Here is a 22,362-nt window from a genome sequence, read left to right as displayed (position 1 = left end):
CTGTTATCACACCACTGTGGCAGGAACAATGCTGCCTTTCTTTGCCCAGGGATGAGCTTGGAGGCAGCTGCCAGTGATTGGCACTGATTTGGGAGGCATGAAGAGTGTGCAGCCGGCTCTGACAGAGCTGAGGGGCTGTTCACCTGTGCTGTGCATTGCTTGCCCCAAAGGAAACTGCTTTCTCAAAGCATTTCTCTCCTTTTCTTTTTTCTTCTTTTCTCCTTTCTCTATTTCAGATGGTATAGGAGATGTTTTAAGTCATTTGAGGAAACAAGTTGAGATCTTGTTCAACACAAGATACGGTAAGATGGCCATCAACACACACACATCATGCTGAGCACCGGCCTCAGCCATAGGGAGCTCCTAATTGCTCAGAAATGTCACCTGCCATTTCCAAACCAGCAGCTGAGTAGAGGTGCAATCTAATTTGTTCATTTGCTGTCTGCTGGGCTTACAAATGCATTTGAAACCTCCCTGGGCCTTGTTATTGCAACTCTTGCCCCTTGGTTTCTTTGATGCCTTTTCACTGGCTGTAGCCCAGGTATTGCTGCTGTGGCCTTCAGCCCCCAGGCATGTTCCTTTCCTTCATCTAGCAGAGGGACATCCATGAGGTCTGGATGGGGGGTCCCATTGCCTTGTGGAGAGGTGCTCGCAAGCTTTATGGAAAGCCCCCTTATTTGTGCCACCGAAAGGCAGGCTGTGTTAATACAGCAAATTCTAAAGCCAGCTTCAGGTGGCTGCCTGGCTCTATCCTTCATCTTGTGTCCATCAGGGTCAGGGACATCTCCACCAGCCACAGAGTAACAACAAACTCCCCAGAAACCAGTTCAACCTTCCAACTTACACAACATGTCACTGCTGCTTTGACCCAATGTGGAGGTCCAGCAAACTAATGACATTCTATCCCCATGCAGCGAAAGCCATAGGAATATCAGAGCCGGTCAAAGTTCCCTACTCCAAGTTCCTGATGTACCCTGAGGACCTTTTTGTCGTGGGCTTGCCAGAGGGCATCTTGCTGCGGCGCCCCAACTGCTTTGGGATTGCGAAGCTGAAGAAGATCCTGCAAGCGAGCAACAACATCCAGTTTGTCATTAAAAGGTAAGGCAGGTGGAGTGGCCATCCCATGGAGAGGATGTTCCTGCTTGGAGCTCCTGCTGCTGTGCAGTGTCCTGGGGAGCATCCATCACTTCGTCACCTTCAATGAATTTGTTTGATTAGAAGCCACCAAGGACTGTTGCCTTGTTGGATCATCCCTGAGAGGCAGTGGTGGCGTTGTCATCTCTCCCTTGGTGTCTTTTGGGCTTTTAACCCACTTTTGCAAAGGCTTGGCCACAGCAGCAGGAAACATCCAGGGTAGGTGAAGGAACCAGAGCTTTTAACCTTCAAAGAGCCCAGGTATGGGGCAAGAAGAGGCACTGGGAGCCCCAAAGGGTTTTCCTATAGGAAATGGCTCCAGCTGAGGTCCAAATGTGCACATGGGATGCTGTGGGCATCAGGGAGGATGCTCTCCTTGTGCTGGGGAGCAGAGGGTGTCATAGGAGCTGGGGGAAGACTCTGAGAAGCCAAGACCAACCTAACACAACGGCCTTGCCCTCAAAGAGGGAGCGGGTCCAGCAGAGATGGATTTAAAAATGTCTTTAGGTGTTCGGGGGGGTTTCTCACCCAAATGCTGGCTCCGGCTCCCTTGCAGAGGAGAGAGCGGGCACAACCAGTGTGGGGGGTGCCTGAAACAGAAGATGAGCGTTGAGAGCTTGGAGGTTTTGTGGTGTCAGACCAGCAGCTGCCAGGCCGTCCCGACCACTCTTTGGAGTTTCTCCCATCCCAGACCCAGTTCTCTGTGATGCAGCTTCAGCAGAGCTTGTAATGAGCCCTGGTACCGCCTCACTGTGCACTTTTAGCATTAAATACCCAAGTGACAATTTTGAGGGCGGTTGTATGTTGAAAGGAGCTGTGCTCAGCTTCTCCCATCCCCAGAAAGCATGGACCACGGCTCCTCAAGGTCTGTAGCTGCTCACTCAAGCTGCTCAGCCATCTCCAGCTTAATCTCATCCCAGGGAGCGTTGTATCAGCTCACTAAAGAGTCTGTGGCATAAAATTACATCCAAAGTTCCCCTGCTGCATTGCAGGAGCTTTAAAATTGCATGAGGCAGGCAGGGGCCGTGGTTTGTGGCTGTGGGAGCGTTATCCCCGGGGATGCTGGAGCAGCGGGGTGCCCCTGGCTGCGGAGCTCACTCACATGCCCTCTGCTTTTCCCTGTTGTCCAGACCGGAGCTGCTGGCGGAGGGTGTGAAGGAGCCGGCGTCGGACAGCCCGGCAGCCAAAGGTAGGCTGCGAGACGCCCGGCAGCCGGGCCGTTAAGGACTAGGTAGGAGAGGAGTGAGAGCGTTTCCCTTCTCTTGCCTTCCCTCCCCACCTCGGTTTTTGGCTGGAAACCCCTGTCCTGTGCATCCCATGTGGCGGCACCGTGAGCCCTAATTTCTCTTCTGTCCCCTGTAACAGCCACCGGCGAGAGGGACTCAAGCGAGGTGCTGCTGGAGGATGCTGTGAAGAGGCAGGGCTTTCAAGGTGAGGGCATGGAGGCATCTGGGGAGGGGGGGAGGCAGAGCCCTCATGGTTGTAGGGGCTGCATAGAGCAAAGAGATGGAAAGGGGTGGCTATGGGGTGTTGAGGCTTAGTGCATTGGCAGAGGAGCAAGGCAAGGATGGGAGGGAGGAGAAGAGGAGAAAGGAGAGGAGGAGATGATGGGGTGAGAGGGTAGGAAGGACAGGCAACCAGAAGACAGGGCAGGCAGGCCCATAGGTCCAAGGAAGAAGCTCAGTGATGGTGCCCTAATTAACCAGCTTTGCTTATCTCGCCGTCTGACCTTGGGAGACACATAATTAAGTTTCCAAGCCTCGGGGTTTGCCTTTTCTGGGGCTTTTTCCACCTGGGTGATGTTTGTATAAACACTGATCCCGCCACGGTAGCTCCACTGAGGGGAGAAGCGATGGTGAGAAGCCCGTGGGCTGGGGAGCAAGCACTGCCCTGCTCGAATATCGCCTTTCCTTGGGCCGTCATGGCCCACAAGGGCTTGCAGGGAGGGACAGGGGCTTTTCACAGGCTTTGGCTTTTCAGAGAGGCTTTGGAGTGTGATTTATTTTAACACCAGTAATTATCACAACCGAATCTTCGATTTCATGTGGCTTTTATTCTTAGCAAACAGGCAGGGGAAAAAAAACCCAACCATATTTCTGTTTAGATTATTTTTAAGGACTTTGAATGGCCCACTCCAGAGATTAGCTAATTGCAAGATAAGGACTTTCCTATAATTAGAAAATGGCATTACTTAAAAGTCACAGAGTGCCTTTTAATTTACCAGCAGAAGTCCATAATTGTTTCTTTATTTTACAGAAAATTATGATGCCAGGCTTTCCAGAATAGACATCGCTAACACGCTGCGGGAGCAAGTCCAGGACCTGTTCAATAAGAAATATGGTGAGAAACTGGGGGGGGAGGAAGTTGTTCATATTCTCCTCTTATTCCCTTCTAGTATTTTCTCCCCATCCCTCCTCTCTCCTCTCAATTCCTCCTTGCCTGATGCTTTCTCTCACCTCCCCATTGAGTGGCTGCACCTCAGAGGGATTGGTGGGTCTGGGAATTAGTGCTCTTTGCTGCAAGTGCTTGGGGGAGTCCATGACAGAGAGCACTGGAGGACAAGCAGATGACGCTTCTCCTGTCCTTAGGGCATCTACCCGGGCTCTGCAGGGCACTCCACAGCCTGCCTGCCCCAGCATCTTGATCAAGCAGGGCAGGGAAATGCTGTTATCCCCATTTTCCAGGCATAGGTGAGACTTGCGCGTTTCTCACGTACCCACAAGACCAATTACTTGGAAGGAAATGTGTAGCCTCCATCCTGCAGCCAGACCTCAGAGAAGGAACGTGCCTACAGAGTTATCTCCAAATAACGTCCCGAAGCACTGGGATGGAGCCAGAGCAGGAGTAGAAAAGGCATCCCACATGTTTACTGCTTGCTTACTGCTCACTTCTCCCTTGCAGGTGAGGCCTTGGGGATTAAATACCCCGTGCAAGTGCCATACAAGCGGATCAAGAGCAATCCGGGGTCAGTGATTATAGAGGGGCTGCCCCCCGGGATCCCCTTCAGGAAGCCGTGCACCTTCGGCTCGCAGAACCTGGAGAGGATATTGGCTGTCGCCGATAAAATCAAGTTCACCGTGACAAGGTACGTGGTGCGAGGTGTCAGACACACTGCCAAGCAGGAGGGGGAGAGGAGGGAACAGCACCCCCAGCATTGCCAGCCCACGGGGATAGGGCTGTACACACAATAAATACCTCCAGCCCCTAAGACAGCAGCTAATGGTTTGCCAAAAACCAACTGCCCATTTGTGGCAGGGTCTTGTGGGTTTTGCAGCCAAAGGGGATGGACACAAGTTTGAAGGGAAAAGCACTTGGTCAGTGTTGGGGAAAAAACTGGTTTTAAGAGTGGCTCCATCAGCCTCTCACTGGGCCACGCTGCCTGTCTTCGTGCCCACCAGGCACGTGCTGCCCTGTGCATGCCCATAAGGACCCTGTCCCTGCAGAGCTCCTGATGGTTCTGCACCAGTCACGGCACAGCGTGCAAAGGACAGGCTGATCCCTGACCTTCCCCGTGCCACAGAAGGATGCTCGGTCCGGGTGTGCTGGCTTCCAAGTGGCTTTTCATTTTAAAACTCCTTTTTTCCTTATTTTTTCACAGGCCTTTTCAAGGACTCATCCCCAAACCTGGTAAGAGATGATGCCTTTTTGTTTAAGCAATGCATACGATAACTGTTTAGTGGTGGTCAGGGAGTCGTGAGCTGAGGCTGGTGAACAATAATTCAGCTGGAGGAAGGTTGACCTCACTTTCCTGGCCTTCCCACTTTAGTTTTGTTGGTGTTTACTGACGTTCCCCTGACTGAAACAGCATCACCCCTCGGTACTGCTGCTGTTCCCTTGAACTGACAGCATTTTTCAGGAGCTAATCTAGGGCAGGGATCTGTGTGCTGTAGTGAGGAAAGCACCTGCTTTCTTAAGCATCTTCTTAAAATAAATTAATGTTGCAGTGAGCTGGCGGGTTCAGTGGCAAGGGAGAGTCGTAGGAAGGAGGTGGTTAACCACAAGGTCTGCATTGAGCTGCAGCAGTATGGCAGTGTAATCCCTCTCCAGCTTGTGGGCATCCCATGTGGAGATACACCAGGAGCAACATGGAGAGGGGAGGATGGGGTTTGCTCCGTACCCAGCTGCGGAAACCACCCCCCGGAGACGTGTCCTTCCCTGTGCCTTGCTGCAGTAGCTCTGTCTCTCGCTTCTAGGCTGCCCAGCAAAGAGAACTGCCATCAGAAATGTGGGTAAAAGCCTGCCTCGGTTCTAAATGTCTGTAATTACAACTGTTGGAAGAGCACAGATGGATGCAAAAAATGTTGTCACTTTTATTGATAGCTTCCCATTTCCTTGGCCAGCTTCCATGCGGATGGCACAATTTAGGGAAGACAAATATGACAGAGAGGAAAACATTTATATGCCCTTACTTGGAACAGCAAAAAGGTGTTAGACACCCGAGCGGGCCGTAACAAAAGGCAAAGCTGTCTGAGAGATTCAGTCCAGGGCACGGTCCATGTGTTGACCCCCTGCATCCCTGTGTATGGCCCAGCCAAGACGATGGGGAGGTCTCCTGAGACCTCTGTGGATTTTGGCCTGAGATTTCCTGTCTCTTGGTCCTAAGCAGCAAGGTGCTGACTTGCACTGGCAAGGCCTTAAAAGAGCCCTCAGAAATGCAGAACTCTGCTTTTCAGTGGAATTACATGGCTATAACACCGGAGCAAGCTGGGGATGTATCCGCTCCTCCAGCCGCATCTTGTCTTCTCGTCCCTCCGCTGTGATCGGTATAATTACGTTAAGAGACGCTGATCTGACACAAATCACACCATTAACAAAGGAGCACATCAGAAGGCAAATACTTCAACCTGCCAGCTGGCTGGGAAGCGCAGCCTGATAAATAGAGATGTAGAGGAAATTGATTTTCTTTTTACCTCCTTCTCCAGCTGAATGCTCCCACCACAGCCTGGGCCATGCTAGCGCAAACACACAGACATATTTTATTCTGTGTATGTGGTACCTGAGAGAGCTCAGGAGGAGGATGTTGCAGCATCCCTGCTGGGCTGAGTGCTTTATGCCCTCTCCTTCCACAGGGGTTTTAAATGGGAGCACTCACAGGTGACTGCTTGACATCTCAATTTGTTATAGACGTATTTCATATATTTGCCAAATCCTCAGAGACAATTCCAGGACTTATAATTATTTTCTACCACCAGAATGTCTCCTCAAGAAAAAAGCTGTTTGTATTTTGCCCCCCCAAAAAAACCCCCATTGACAGCAATTAACCTCTCATCTGCTTTTCCATCCCAGTACAGCGGAGTGGATAGTGGCAGCGCAGTGGTACATTCACTGCCTTGGCTTTGATCGCTTTTCATCTGCCTTAACAAAATTAATGATTTTCAAATGGCCACAGATCATTAAAAATTTAAATTTAAGAGTGTTCTTTTTACCTCAGACTTGTGTAGTAAAGTCTTGCCGTGTAAAACGAAGAGCAGCAGCAGAAGTGCGTGCTTGGCATTAAGGCAAAATCAATGAAAATCACTGTTCGCAGAGGAGCGTTCAAATGAAAGCAGTAGTTACTCCCAAGCAGGCTGGCATTGCAAAGGTGTCTAAAAGCTGGAAAGCCCAGGAGATGACTATCCATACAAGGGAAGTTACGGGGTTTGTGGATTATTTTGGCCAAAAATTGCATGAAAAGCACACAGTGTAAGGGAAAAGGGAAATTTAATATCGCTTTGATGTGATTTTAGTTGCCTTTAGGTTAAATTATGGGGTTTCATTTGCTTTAAACAAGTTGTGCACCTCCTGCATTGCAAAGAGCATCCCACATAACTGCAGGACTGCAGAGGACCGGCCTCCTCCTCCCCCTTTCTGGGGACACCCGTTTTGTAAGCGTGACACAAACAGCTAAAAGGATTTCAGTATAATCTGTGCACCTCACATGCTTTTTTCTCAAGGTAATCGCAATTTCTCCCTTGGGATGATATCTCCCCTCAGTGGGTTGCAATGGCCGGGGGTGAGGCTGCTAGCACAGAGGTGGATGGGGGTCTGCAGGGATGCTGTTTGCAGAAGAAGGTATTTTTTGGGGCAGGGAATGAGACTGGATTTTGGTAAACTAAAGCTAGTGGTGCTCCCCAGTGCCTGGAGGAGGTCGGTGGCTGCAACCCCCTTGTGTAATACAGATTTGAAGCCTTCCAAAGGTGGGACGATGGCACTGGGTCACCAGTGCCTCTGCCAGAACTTCACTGGTGTCTCCCCAGGGGCTTTAACCCAGGATCACAGCCCTCCTGGCCCCCAGAGAGCTTCCTTTTGATTCCCAGTTTCTTTTCTCCCCATCGCTGGCCTCTGCTTTGCAGAAGAGACCTTCAAAACCCCTTTCTGGAAGCAGAATGATCTTGCAGCATTAAACCAGAAGTAAGCGAGCAGGGGTGAAGCTGCAGCGCTATAAACACAGAACTTTTCTTCTTTCCTGAGGCACAGAGATACAAAACAGGCTTAATTTGAGCCTTTGGAAAAGAAAAAAAGTAAAATCAAGCATAAGTAATGTAGCACACACACCAAAAAATCTTGCTGTATATTAATTTTTATGTGCTTTGATTGAAAATGTACACCAGCTCCATCTGTCCTATTCCCCAAGCTCCCTACCACCCTGATAGATTATTTCCCATACTCCAATTAATAAAGTAGGGCAGGCAGTGTTCTTTAATTAAGAAAACCACACATCCAGGCATCCTTTTTAGATGTGTATTTTTTTTTCATCACAAGAGCACAATCCTCAAGACTTTGATGAGATGTGCCTTGCCTTAGGAGCTCCTCGCAAGACAAAAACAGAGGGAAGTGTTTGGTGGGGTGGTGATGGAAGTTGGGTGCATCTTGCTCCATCACCGGGTTGGTTTTTGAAGTCACTGCTCCCCTCCCTTCATCCCCGAGCCCCAATGTTTAACTCCTATGGGAGCAGCCAGGTTATTTTTCCTTCTGATCCACCTTCCTGTTAATGGGGTGAATGAATTCTTTAGTGTACAGCTGGTCAGTGTTTTCTAGTCTGAAGGTGAAGATTCGAGCAGGTAACGTGAATGGCTTCAAAGCCTGTTTAGAAGCATTTTGTGATTCCAAATACCTTTTTCTTTGCTTATTTTTTGTCTCCTTTTCCCTTTCGTTTGCATGAGTAGCATCCGATGAGAACACAAGACCATTGCTCCAGCTCATCCCACCCCTCGTGTTTGCTTTGCTCTTGCTTCCACCCCGCTCCCTGCCAGCCTCATATCCTGCTGTGTTCTTCAGAGACCCCAAGTCCCCCCATTTTTCAGGGTTCTCAACACATAGCAAGCTGGGTAGCGCTCCATCCGGGCTGTGGTCCAACATGAGGGATGCACTCACTCCATACATCACATCGTGGCTGTGAGCCTACTGGTGCCTCCCATGGTTCAGGCTGAGCAGCACGTGTGGGTTCCCAGGAGAAGAAATGTTGGTTATCTTTCTTAAGCAGCACGATTTCATAATGGCACCTTGAAACCTTCACCTTTGAGTTGCCGCTAACCAAATGAAAAGCTGGGCTGCCCTTCCTCAAATGTTTGGTTCATGTTGGAAAGATGCTGCTGCGTGCTTCTGTTCCTTGCTGCCTGCCCATGCTTCTGCCTGCCTGCAATCTGCCTGTGCTCCCACCATGCTCATGCCTGCGTTCCTGCTTGATGGGAGCTCTGCCAAGGCCTTGTTCCTTCTAGGCTTGGACTCTACCTTGGCTTTGCTAGCATGACCCACCTGCATCTCTTCCCCTTTTCACTGCTTATTAACCTGAACATTTTGCGCAGTGGGTGCTGCCCATAGGGTGTCACACAGCGATGTGGGGGACCAGGCGATGTGCAGCATCACTTATTTTCTGTCTGGGTCCTGCTGCAGCCACTTAGAGCAGGATTTGTGTGCCTACCGTGCAGGGTCTGGCTCAGCACCCCAGCTCACCATGGGCTGCATAAAACTTCAGTGCCTGCAGCTGCCCCATGCAAATCCCTGTTTGCAGCAAGAGCAAGAAGCAGCAAGAGCCTGCTGAGTCCCTTTCTTCACCCCGGTGCTGTCACCCACAGCCCCCATCCTCCTCGCCAGCTTTGTCATAATGAGCCACTTCACTCCTCCTTTTGCCCATGATGCAAATCCTTGTCCTAGCCCCATTTCTGCTGCTTTTCCCCAGGAAATTCATTTCTTTTTGATATCACATCTCTTTAGAGTCAGTGGCGAGCACCAGACTCTCCTTAGGGATCTCTTTATCTCCCATTTTCCCCCATTGCTGCAGATCTGACACAATTTCCCTGTTTGCTTTTCATCTGCTTTAACCTCAGATAGTTTTCCTCCTCAGGCACTGGTGTGGCTGCACAGCACAGCCACTGCTGCTTTGGCAGGGACCGCAAATGCTGCAATTCCCTGGGCACGTGTGGACCTCAATCTGCTCAGGTGTAAAGTGTTGCTTGAGGGATGCTTGTGGGCTCGGGCGCATCCCAAGACAGGTCCCTGGTGCAGGTGGAGAGCCCAGCCTGCCCTTTCAGCTCACCAGGCAGTTACTTAGCTACTGAAAGCATCTCTGTACCAAGGGGCCTCGGGACTGGAGGAATTTACACTCTTAGGGACAGTGTCATCCTGGGTTTTGCTTTTGTTTGTGACCACAAACCCAAGCTGCAGCACTCATGGCTCTCTTTTTCTTTCTCTCTCCTTTTTTTTTTGTGTTCTTTTAACTTGCACTGTAGCCCCTAGACGGATAACATCCTTGGAAAAAGCCTACGCTGCCTTGAATGGTACGTAGCTCAGTTGATGCATCGTAGATGGTAGCAGACAAGAAATGCACTTGCGTTTTAATATGGGAATGAAAGTGTCTTAAACCCCCAAATTTCAGGTATTGTTTTTTCCTCTCTGCTCTGTTTCCCTGTGATACCAAGAACTGAGTGATGCAGGATTTGTTTAACAGTATTTTATTGTTGTTATTAATCCCTTCTGCATTGCTAAGCTGTAGTCCCTGGGCATCGGTGCTGGTGCTGCTCCAGCCAAGCCAACCTGCCACATTATCCTCAGTTTATCCATGAATCTGATCAATTAATTTGTTAAAAGATCCCCTTGCCATTCACAAGGAGAGCTTGCAAAGATTTGGGTTGGAGGTTTTTTGCTTGCTTTAGTACCTACCCTGGGCCAGGGGTAAAGCATAGCTCACTGCCTCTACCTGTGTAAGGGCACATCATAGCTCTGGCAGATCCAGCCTTAGTCCCATCAGCTGGGATTCTGGCCGTGTGTCTAGATGGTAATTGCCTGCTCCTGCAAGTTTATAGCTTTGCTTTGAAAACATGCATATGCTGAGCTAATTCTAGCTGTATTTAATCCTGAGTTACTGTGGAATAGCCTCAGCAAAGTCAGCAGATTTGTTCTGGATTTACACAGGGATGTAATTGAAGTGCACCCATTGAAGCTGAAGGGGGGAAGAGGTGTGTATTTATCCCCTTCAGATTCAGGGCCAGATCCTGACCGCTGTAAGCAGCCTTGACATGACTGGGATTGCCCAAAGACGGGACCTAAGCCGCTTTCCCAGTTGAGATGTGTTGGGCAGTGGCTGTTTTCCTGATGAAATGGGCTGCGTGCTGGGTGTTGGGATAGCAGAAGGCTGTTACTCAGCTTGTTGGCCAGGTGGAGGATATGCATGGCCTCGAGCAGCACCCCGGGATGCTGGTGGTGGCACGAGGAGGAGGAAGGCTCCATCAGGTACCCTGCCCAGCCATGCCATGGCTTCACCACTGAGGTCAGGGCGCTGTATGTGGCATCATGAACCCAGACAGAACTGTTGTTTATCCATGGGATACCTTGCATTTGGTTTTGTTGTGGTTTTATAAAGTCACTAGAAGAATAGGTGGTGGTTTGGATCCTGTTGTCCAATAGCAACAGACACCTAAACCCTATTTTGAATAACTACTAAATGTGACTTGGTATTTCTATAAGAAATGTTGAGCTCTAACAAGTCATAGAATCATGGAATGGTTTGTGTTGGAAGAGACCTTAGAGCTCATCCAGCTCCAACCCCTGCCATGGGCAGGGACCCCTTCCACTAGAGCAGCTTGCTCCAAGCCCCTGTGTCCAACCTGGCCTTGAGCACTGCCAGGGATGGGGCAGCCACAGCTTCTCTGGGCACCCTGGGCCAATGCCTCATAGGGAAGAATTTCCTAAGTTCTAATCTAAATCTACCCTGCTATTGGAGTCCTACTGGAAATGAGCAAACGGTGCTTTAAAAATGGGACCACTAGTGTGTAAGTGCCTGTGGAGTGTAGGGGCCCTTGCTTCAGGCAAGTAGGATTGGAGAACAAATAAGTCCATCAACTGGCTACTTTGTAAAATTATATATGTATATGTGAATAATAACACAGAGCTGAAGCAGCAGCATGCATAAACCTGCTTATGGGAAGGACTCAGCACATTCCAGGGGCGCCAGTGGCTTCCCTGAGTCGATTACTTCCCAAAGCAAGATGAAGTCAAAGTGGATAGAGATCCCTCTTGCCTGGAGCCGCCTGGGGATGAAGGGGCAGGTCCCCAGGAAGCGGTGCCACCAGCCGGATCCTCTCTGGCTTCTCTGTTGTGCATGCTCAGTTCCATGTTTTTCTTGGGTTGGTTTGTGTCCTTGGATGGGAATTAGGGAGTTCTGCCCACCACAAGGTGGAAAAAACACCCCCTTGGGATCTCATTTCTTGCACTCGGGTCTCTCGGGGCATGAGCAGAAAGGAAAGAGCTGCTGCATTTTGCAGCCCCAGAGAACTAAACGAGTGAGAACACAGACTGTTGGTGTTTCTTTGTCTGCTACCATCTACACATCCACATGGGTGTGTATCCACAGCCCAGAAACTGAGCATCAATGACAAGGAAGTCACAGAGGGAGCCCGCAGGGTTTGCCCCGCTGGCTTGCCATGGCCTCGTGAGCAGCACCACAAGGCAAGGTCTTGGTTCTTGAAACCAGGGCTCCCTGGCAACATTTATGTGATTTTGATTCTGTTTTGTTTATTTATTGCTCCGTCCCATTCAAGCGGCTTTGTTGCCATTTCTGGTTTTGAAGCGCAGCTTGGCCCTGAGGTTCTTTTTCAGACACTTCTCCTTTTTCCTTTTCCTAGTTATATCCGGATAAAATTACTGTTGTGCAGGTGGAGAAGAGGCATTTTTGAGGCCGTACCCTGCAGTAGCAGGGTGTGGAGACTGAAGGGTACCAGCTTCTCTGCAGCACCCTTAGTGGCGGGGTGGCAAGGCCAGATGTGACTTCTGCTGGGCTCTGTGCAGGCAGGGACTCACGTCAGGTTTTCAGCTTGTATTTAAAACAAAACTGCAAGCCATGTGTTTGCTTAGACCCAAAATCATGTGATTGCTCAAAATCAAATCAAGTAGCTGCAGACTCAGGGCAGAGGATGCTCAGATCCTTCATGCTGAGGTTTGCAGGGCTGACCTTGGTGCTGTAAATAACCATCCTTGATTTCCATCCATGCCAGCCTGGGTGAAAATGCCTGCTTTGAGTGGGGTGAGGCTTGTGGTGGTGATCCCTTCTTGCTGGGAGGACACCCCACTGTGCCAGCCCTGTGCTGTGCACTCTGGGCAGCTTGGGGCTGGGGGGGTGACCCCAGAAAGGGGCAGATAGGGTTCATTCAGTTAGCGCTTTTATGCCTGCAGGGGTCAGGAAGCATCAAAGGGGGCCAGTACTACCCCCAGTAATTTTTCCTGGAGCCCCCCGAGGATGCTGAATAGCCAGGAGAAATATCTCCAGACACATAGGCACATCATTTGAAATGAGAGAACAGAGGAGAAACTGTTCGGCACGATGAGGATAATTAAAAAAGCTAGTAAAGCCAAGCTGATTATATGGCATATTATAAAACAATGCTGTACTTAGGATCCCAGCTATAAAAGTGCTATCTCATTCCTTGATATCACTTGTGGGAGCATTTGTGGCACTGAGGGCCTAAGTCTCCGTTGCTTTGCATATTTTGCAGTCATTTACAGCACCGCAAAGTGGATGTAAAATGCTCTCAGCCATGGCAGCACGTGGCAAGCGCAGATTTGGCAGCATTTTATAGCTCTAAAAGGTGCAGCCACCTCTGAGGTATCCCCAGACTGGGGCAGAGAGCAGAGACATGGTCATGGGATGGGGCTTCCAGGGGCTCACAAAGAAACGGGGTATGGTATTCCTTATCCTTTTTCTGCTTTGCAGATGAGGACGATGCCAACAGGCTCGGAGAGAAGGTGATTCTCCGGGAGCAAGTGAAAGAGCTTTTCAATGAAAAATACGGTGAGTCTCCCTTCTCACGCATCACCAAACCGGTCTGGTTTTGCTGACAGCAGCCAGAGTTAAAATTAATTTGACTGAAGACCTCTATTTATAGCCTGGGCGCACGGCAGCCTGCTGCAGCGCAGGTTTCATCCCACTGCTTCACGTTACAGCCTGTCCCTAGGGACGTTCCGTGTCTTGCTCCCAACAGGTGGGACCGTGACCTTCCTGTTGACAGCTCATCCTTGGCGAGGGGAGGGAGGATGGGAAAACGCAGCCGAGGAGCAGGATTTGTGGAGCCTGGTGTCAGTCCTGATGCTGTCCTGAGCCACGGTGTGTGCTGGGAGCAAGGCTGGAGCCGCAGTGAGCATGGCTGGGGAAAAGATTGCTGGAGCCGCAGTAGGAAAGGAGGTCAGGAGACTGGAGAAGATTTGAAAATGCTGTTTGCAGGCCCCTTGTGCTGCCGAGCAAACTCCTGCTCCCTCCCATCGCTGGGAACAGGCACAGTGGGAATAGCAGCTGCATGGAGCCAGCCGCAGGATGCATGGCCCCGAGTGGTGTCACCATTTCATCCCTGTGGTACCACTGCTCGTGGCTGTCCCCTCGCTGCTGTTTGTTAAGTGCTGGGGGTTATTTCTCAACCTGTGACTCCCCAGGGCTGTGGAGCTGGGCCATGGCAGCTCAGTGGCACCCCAGTGCTTCAGCGTGGTGTCTTGCCTCCCTCCCCAGAATAACTGCCTGAAGGAGAAAGAAAATAGCTGAACTGACAGCAAAGCAGCAGCGAATGCCATTTCCCTCCTTTCTCAAGTCTCTCCTTGTCAAGGCTACTCGCCCTGCCCACAAACTCTGTTTATTTCAGGGTGCTACTCACTACGTGGGCTATGTGCTGCCTTGGGGGCACAGCTGCCTTGCTGCAGGTACCAGCATACAGGTGCAGCTTCCTGGGGAAGGTGCTGCTCATGCTTTAAGCATCCCCATTCACCCTGGCTTAGCAGCACTCACCACACGTGGGGGCAGAGCCCACAGCAGATACCTGCGCTCCCATGGTCCTGGCACCGTTTATGGAGCAGAAGATGTCAGGTGGGCTCCAGGGGTGAACTCCCTGCAAGGAAAGCCAGAAATGCGGCTGAGGAGCAGCTCAGGTTTGGGGGCTGCAGAGATGCGAGGTAAGAGCAGGCTCTTACAATCAGCACTGTACAGAAGGGATGTTTGGTGCTCCCCACCACGCAGAACTAAAGGAGTACCCAGAGAGGTGGGCAGTAAGCTTAAATAGTGCAGAAGAAAGTAGTTTTAATGCAGCAAGGAATGGCTTCCCCATCCCTGGCAGTGCTCAAGGCCAGGTTGGACACAGGGGCTTGGAGAAAGCTGCTCCAGTGGAAGGTGTCCCTGCCTGTGGCAGGAGATTGGAACAGGGTGAGCTTTAAGGTCCCTTCCAACCCAAACCATTCTGTGATTCTGTATTGTGGTATTTCACTGCCATAGGATATTGTGGAGGCCAAAGTGATTAAAAAATGGGCAGGAGGGATGTGATGTGATGGTGAGCAATGGATCTGATCTCCACCCCAGTGACCCCAAATGTGTTGCCAGCTGGAGGCAAGAAGAGATGCACAAATCTGTCTCATTTGCCCTCTCTCCTGGGCTGTCTCCCACGCTGCTGCTGCTGGCTCTGCTATAGGCTGGTGGAAGCACGGTGATGGATGTGCTCTGCATGGAGAAAAAATGGGTGTCCAAGTGCTGGTGCTGTAAAACAGCCCACACCTGAGGCTCTTTGCAGGATCCTAAGTGGAGACTAATGGAGCATGCAGTAAGTTGGGCAGGCAGATGTGAAACAGCTGGGTAGGATGTGGCTGCAGCAAAGGTCAAGCATCACCGCAGCTATGGCTTCCCAGAGTCCTCCCAAGGCTCTTGGTCCTTCAGTTGTTTGGATCCGAAGCCCTGTGGGGTAAAGCTGGCATGTTATCCTCTGCTCTGCCATTACAGGAGAGGCTCTGGGCTTGAACCGGCCTGTCATGGTGCCCTATAAACTCATCAGGGACAGTCCTGACGCTGTGGAGGTTACCGGGTTGCCAGACGATATCCCTTTCAGAAACCCCAATACCTATGACATCCATCGGCTGGAGAAGATCCTGAAGGCACGGGAGAGCATCCGGATGGTGATTATAAACCAGCTCCAGTAAGTTCCCCCAGCTCTGCAACCGGGGAAGGTTTCTGTTTGTTAAACATTGCCCTTGCTTTTCCAGCCATGAGTGGGGTAAGTCACCACGGGGCCACCGGAGCACGGCCATGCCACCCAGTACCCACGGGCAACCTGCTCCTTTCCCTGCTCCATCCCCTGCTCCATGCCCAGCATCCACTGTCCTGTGCCACAGGGAGGTGCTTGGCCACGGGTGGGCACAGCAAAGCGTTAGTGGGGCCAGTTTATCCCCTTGTTCTTGTGCAGTTTGAGGTGATGATGTTGAGAAGGGGCACAGATGGGGGCAGATAGTGGGATGGCTCAGAGACCCAGCTGAGTTATTCCAGGTTTCTTCCCTCTGGGGAGCAGTGGAGAGGCTCCATGTCCCCCCTCTGCACAGGGCGTGTTGGAGGAGGCAGCTCCGGGTTGGGGTCTGGGCATAGAGGAGAAACAACAGCGTCAACTCGCTCTCACCCCTTATCTCTTACACAGGCCATTTGCTGAAATCTGCACCGAGGCCAAACAAACAGGTAAGGGGAGGGCTAAGGAGTAACCGTGGCTTTCCCTGCCCTGTGGCAAAGAATGTAAGGGCAAAACAGTTATGGGGAGGTGAACCTCCCACATCCCCAGGGGAGGCGGGGGAAAAGATCCTGTCTGGGAAAAGAACAGGCAGGCCCAGCATCTGTTCCGGAGCAAACCATCCTTTAGACAATTCCTCTTCTATGAGCTGTGGGGAGACGGGGTTGTTAGACTGCAAACTTCCAGCACATTCTGCAGGATTTGATTATCCCTTTCCCATTAGCAATTTACTCGCCATGAGCAATTTATTCACTAGTTAAAGCCCTTAATTTGAGCCATCATTTAGCAGTTGAGCTTCTAAGAAAACAAGGTTTCTGTGATCGCTGGGAATGAGTTTGTCTCTGTCCTATCCTCCCCAATAAATCTCAGCCAGTTTTAATCAAAAGTGTCAGAATTAGCAACCCCAGAGATAATTAGGATCTTACTAGTTTTATGAAAATAGGTGGCTAGAGAAGGGAGAGCTGGCAAAGCAGAGCATGCCTACAACGTGATGTAAAAAGAGGTGGACGAGACAGTTTATATATGCAGATATATACGGGCATATCATATATGCAGATATATACAGGCATATGATCACAGCTGGCACCTTCATGGCCCCAAAGCACTCAGCACAGGCCCAAGTCTGTCAGACACCAGGCTCCGTAACTGCTGGAGTTTGGGATTCACTTGTGTTGTGGATTTTCTTTGCCCTTCGTGAGCTCTGTGCCAGGTCATGGAGGCTCAGTCTGTGTCACTGACAGTGGCACAACAGATCAATGCAGGGGGGATGTTCAGTGGCAGACAAGACTGGAGCAGTGGGATGGGTCCCGCATTTAGGGACCACTTGCAGGGCTCAGATACCTCACGCCTTCCCTCTCCTTGCAGAGAAAGACACCAGCGTTCCCAAAAGGAAGCGGAAGAGGATCTCCGAAGGGAACTCGGTATCTTCTTCTTCCTCCTCTTCCTCTTCCTCCTCTTCCAATATGGAGTCTACAACATCAACAAATCAGATCTCACTTGTGGTAAAGCCTTCCAAATATTAGGGGGGTTACTGCCTACCTATCTTTCTGCTTCAGGATGCTGCTCTCTGCTCTCCTGGAACTGTCACCACCACCCTCCACCTGACAAACACTATTAAGTGTGATGTAAAATAGCACAACCAGGTTTGGTGAAGGAGGGGACGCACCTTTGGGGCTGCCTTTGCCTGCTGGGTTTGGCTGGGAGAGGTCAGCAGAGCAAAGCACCCACCACCCCTCAGGGCTCTCCCACATCAACCCTGTGAAACCAGGAAATGCAATAGGGGCGTGCATCAGTTGCTCCCCTCAGGGCTTGGCTTCGGTTGTGGATGATACCAAATGCTTTTAAAAAATAAGAGTAACTTTTACAAAAGAGAGCTATAAAGTTAGAAGGTTTTGTTGTCAGCTTTGCTGGTGGTGTTTCGGTTTGGGGTTGGTTCTTTTCTCTAATTTGGAAAGTGGGAGCAACAGCCCATGTCGGAACATGTCAGAGATTTGATGTATGCATGGTTTCGTGTTGTGTCCTAACAGAGACTTTTGCCTTCTTTTTCTCTCCCTCTCTTTCAGCAATGGCCCATGAACATGTACATGTTAGACTATGGTGGTCTAAACGTCCAGATCCCAGGACCTATTAACTATTAGACCTCAATACCGAATAAGAACCTCAAATGAAAGAATAAATAAATAAATGTAATTTATGTAAAAAGTGTATATTCCGATATGTATCAATGCCTTTTAGTTTTTCCAATGATTTTTACACTATATTCCTGCCATCAAGGCCTTTTTAAATAAAAATAAAAAGTGTTGCCTTGCTCTTAAAAGTACTTATTTTATTATGTATATTATTGATAAATAGCATTTATAAGTAAGAGTAAGTGCAGGAGGGCACCCCTGGACAGCCCTTGCTGTGCTTTGGCTGCTCAGTAAAACCCTTAGTGTCAACACTGCTTGAAACCAAGAGGTTTGAAATGTTTTAATGCTTCATCTCATTTAGATCAAAGGCATGAAACTTCACCTACAGAGCTGCTGGAGGAGTGGTACCAAACTGCAGCAGTGACAGATGGAACTAGCCCTTGTGAGCATCAGAGACCCGTGCACCGGAGTCATGCTGGCTCTGGAGCAGAAGCAGGTTTGAATTAAGCAGGAAGGAGGTTTCAGGCTCCCCAAGGAGCGAGATCCCCCTTAAGACCTCTCATGTCTGGCCTGCTGCCACCCGAGACTTGGAAAGGCACAGAAGCGATTTTGGTTGCCTGAGTTTAACCGGCTTCTGAACTAGGAAAATGTTTCCACCTGATGAAGTTCTTCACTATTTATGATTTTCATAGAATCAGGGAATGGTTTGTGTTAGAAGAGACCTTAAAGCTCATCCAGTTCCAACCCCTGCCACAGACAGGGACACCTTCCACTAGAGCAGCTTGCTCCAAGCCCCTGTGTCCAACCTGGCCTTGAACACTGCCAGGGATGGGGCAGCCACAGCTTCTCTGGGCACCCTGGGCCAGCGCCTCAGCACCCTCACAGGAAAGAGTTTCTGCCTAATATCTAATCTAAATCTCCCCTCTGTCAGTTTAAAGAGGCTTTGATGCCTTTGGGATGGTGAGAAACACCTGCAGTAAGTACAAACTGTTCCTGCTGATGCTCCACAGGTTCCGTATACTGGAGCAAGAGCTGTGAGCATCCAGGGGACCCCATGGCTCCTCTGTATGCTTGGGCACTCCATATAAAAAGCAACCCAGTAAACTAAGGGGTATTTTAAATCCCTGCAATTTTAATTCCATTCCACTCCTGGAGTTTGGCAGCAGAAGCTAATGGTGCCAACCATTATTATTAACCACCACACTTACTTAACTTGTGCTTTGTGCCTGCTGAGAGCCGTGCAGGGGCAAGACGTGGCAGGAGGTGATGCAGGTACGAGGGCAAAATAAGAAGCCAACAAGGAAAGATGCTGGCTTGTGTGTAGGTAAACGCAGCCCAGCATGAGCCGCCAGTGAAGTGGGATGCCCTGGGGCTTGTAGCTTTGTTACCCTCCCGAGCAGCAGTGCAGCAGTGTGGTGTCACTGCAGGGTGACCACTGCTGGGCATCCCTCTGGCCTGCAGGACCTGTCATAACCTTTTCACAGGGCAAACCTGTCCTGAAAGCAGTGGCCATGGTCTGCTGGAGGGTGGATGGTAGCAGACACAGGATCAAAGTCACTCGCGGCAGCTTTTCTGAGTGCAGTGCGCTGCTTTATTTGTTTTATGGGTTTTTGGTCTGCTCAGATCGTTGTCTTCTCAGGCAATGGGAGGGTTTTTATGGTGAGTAGGAGCGTTTCAAGGCAGCTGCAGTTTTATTTCCTGGCTCTGAACTTGCACTTTCTGTGGAGTTAGATGTAGATGATCACATGAGATAATAAAAGCCTAAACAAATGTAGAAGCGGGCACAAAGGCGGCAGCTGAAAGAAGGGCAAAGATCTGTATCTGTGACCCCAATTAGAAACACTGTTTGACATCTGAGTGCTTGGCATCAAAATCTGATGCCTTTCATGTTTCTGCCTGATGCTCAAACCTGTGGCATCTGCCATTAGAGACATGATCCGAGGTAAAAATCCTATTTTCTCTTCCCAAGCACCTGAAAGGGGCTTATTCACAGATCAAACCCCACCAAGCAGGCATCTCCTAAGAGGGCACACTCATTATATTTTGACTTGACTCCGGTTTTTTTTGCTGTTAAAGAACTGAAGGTCTGACACCGTTGCACTGACGGCAGCGGCATAGCTCAGTAATGAGTGGAGATGTCTGAGGCTGCCCTGGGTCTGCTGCCGGCCCTGGCATCCCATGAAGGGTGTAGGTCTGGAGCACTGTACCCTGCACGAGGCCTAATTACTGCTGCTGAGAGGCAGGGTGAAGGCAGGTGATGGAGATAAATCAGAGCATGAGAGCTGTGCTGCAGACTAATGATTTAGTTCAGAGCTGAATGCAGTCATACAGGCTGCAAATGAAGGGAGGGATCTTTCCCCACTCTGCCTCCCCCCTCTTTCTCAGCCGGCATCACTGGTTAGAAAGATGGGCAGGAGAAGGCTGGCTGTGCTACTACAGCATGGTCTGAGCCAAAGCTCCAGGCTCAGGTTTTCCTCCTAAGTTTCCCGATCCATTCACTGGAGCTCTGCATCCCCCAGGTCCCGCTAGCTAAGGGACAGTTTGTGGCTGCCTGGCACCTCCAGTATATCCCCAGGTTGGGTTTTGAGGCTGCTGGGTTCTCATAACAGATACATCTTTGGGAAAGAATAGTGGCAATTCCTGTTATAATTTCAAGGAGTTTCAGGGTCACAACATCCACTTTTCCAGGGCTGGGGTGGGAAACTCCTGCTCTCAGTGCCTGTGTTTGCTTGTGACCCTTCCCACTCTGGAATAATGACAGATATTGCTTTATTACTGTTTTCCCTCAGCTGTAATTCTCACCGCTTGCCTAATCTTGATCCTGCAGTTGCAGGGTATTTTTATACCCAGTTTTTGTCTATAATGTGATTATCTGCTGAATAGTATCTGTTCCATTACAATTACACAAGTGAAGATGCAGATCTTAACGCTTGAGCCACGTTTCTCATTTATTACTTTTCAAAGACTTGGGGGAGAAGGGGGGGGTTGTTGTTTATGTGTTTACAAATCCAATAACAATCCTCATTAAGAGTTGCAAAACATGAAGCCATTTTGATCCCAGGCAGCTGGCAGCTAAATGAAGTTTAATTAAAGAATGAGAGCTTTGATTCCAATCGTTTTTAAAAAATATAGTGCACCGAGATGCTGGAGAACAGCATAAACAGCATCTGTGCTTTTATTCGGAAGCATTTGCAAGGAAACACTTTGCAAACCCTTTCGGAGCAGTCACAGGTTGCGGGCTGCGGCTCAACGGGCCAGCACAGCAGGCTAGGTGAGTGTAGAAACCTCCTTTCCCTGGTGCTATGGCAAGGCTAGGAAACTAATCATAGAATCCCAGACGGGTTTGTGTTGGAAGGGACCTTAAAGCTCATCCATTTCCAACCCCCTGCCATGGGTACACCTTCCACTAGAGCAGCTTGCTCCAAGCCCCTGTGTCCAGCCTGGCCTTGAACACTGCCAGGGATGGGGCAGCCACAGCTTCTCTGGGCACCCTGGGCCAGCGCCTCAGCACCCTCACAGGGAAGAGCTTCTGCCTAAGAGCTCATCTCAGTCTCCCCTCTGGCAGGTTAAAGCCATTCCCCCTTGTCCCTACATGTCCTTGTCGAAAGCCCCTCTCCAGCTTCGTGTAGCCGAGCGTGAGGTCTTGCTTCCTTCCTTGTTTGGTTTTTATTTTTAAGAGTTCAGCTGCTGCCAAAGACTTGATTTGAGATACAGTTGGGTTTCAGGCTGTTTCCAGCAGTCATTACACCCTCCGTGCAGTAACTGGCCCTTCCAGCAGCACGTGAAACAGTATGGCTTGCACACACATGAAATTGTGCTTTGCATCTCTTGGATTATTTTCTCTGGTTAATGGCTCAAGCACCATTCAGTTTAAACTAGTAATCCTATTGATTAGGATTGCCAGTTTAAACTATTGATTAATCAAATCCTATTGACTAGGCTTGCCTTATCCAGAGAAAGAAATCTACCGATGTGCCTGTGCTGTTGGGCAGCGGTGAGGCTGGAGGCTCCGGGGTCAATCAGGGGGTGGAATTGCAGTGCTGTAATTCATGAAGACACTGCCAGCAGAGTATCGAAGTCTTTTGTTAAATGAATTATCTGTCTCAGATTAACAGGTCCACGGGGCATAAAGGCAGACTGATGTAGCTGAATTGAACTGGCACACTCTCATGCAAAGATTAACGTCTTTTCGCGAGGAGTTTTTTTAAGGGGTGATGTTTAAGTGGAATGAATCTGTGAGCCACCGTTAAAGTTATTTATTCATTTTTTTCCCCTATAAGATTATGAAATGGGCACTCATAGAAGGGACAGGTCAAATCCCCAGCAACATCATTTGTCTTACTAAAATGGCTTCATATTCCCCATGGTAGGGGGAGATGCAGTGCTGCAGCACATCGGCTGCCATCGGCAGCTCAGGAGGGAGGCAGCTCTGCCCTGTCCTGCTAATGGCAGATGGTGGCAAAGAAGACCGATGGACATCTCCCCTGGTAGTAGCTGGGTGGTCACAGGAGAGTAACAAGGCTCCTCATTAACCTGCACATTAAAACCTCTCTGAGAAGGGCCTGGGCAGGAGCTTTTTAAGGGAAAGGGGAGGAGGAGAAGGGTGT

General features: G+C 49.9%; 1 protein-coding gene across 1 annotated transcript in view; it reads left to right on the top strand.

The window, feature by feature from the left end:
- The window catches only part of GTF2IRD1 (GTF2I repeat domain containing 1), a gene marked incomplete at both ends in the record, with an annotated part of 41,308 nt that extends 23,544 nt beyond the window's left edge, over positions 1-17,764 (top strand). The window contains 13 exons of the mRNA XM_080629990.1: positions 237-302; positions 915-1,098; positions 2,265-2,323; positions 2,500-2,565; positions 3,391-3,474; positions 4,036-4,219; positions 4,733-4,761; positions 9,843-9,890; positions 13,319-13,396; positions 15,356-15,548; positions 16,041-16,078; positions 16,992-17,128; positions 17,690-17,764. Of these exons, the coding sequence (XP_080486116.1) occupies positions 237-302; positions 915-1,098; positions 2,265-2,323; positions 2,500-2,565; positions 3,391-3,474; positions 4,036-4,219; positions 4,733-4,761; positions 9,843-9,890; positions 13,319-13,396; positions 15,356-15,548; positions 16,041-16,078; positions 16,992-17,128; positions 17,690-17,764 (1,241 nt within the window). The remainder of the gene's footprint in view (positions 1-236; positions 303-914; positions 1,099-2,264; positions 2,324-2,499; positions 2,566-3,390; positions 3,475-4,035; positions 4,220-4,732; positions 4,762-9,842; positions 9,891-13,318; positions 13,397-15,355; positions 15,549-16,040; positions 16,079-16,991; positions 17,129-17,689) is intronic.
- Between the last annotated feature and the right edge of the window lie 4,598 nt (positions 17,765-22,362).

Source organism: Psittacula echo (assembly GCF_963264785.1).
Source record: "Psittacula echo genome assembly, chromosome: 15".
NCBI classification, from domain to species: domain Eukaryota; kingdom Metazoa; phylum Chordata; class Aves; order Psittaciformes; family Psittacidae; genus Psittacula; species Psittacula echo.
Note: the sequence above shows the minus strand (reverse complement) of the source record. Positions and strands in the feature narration are given on the sequence as shown.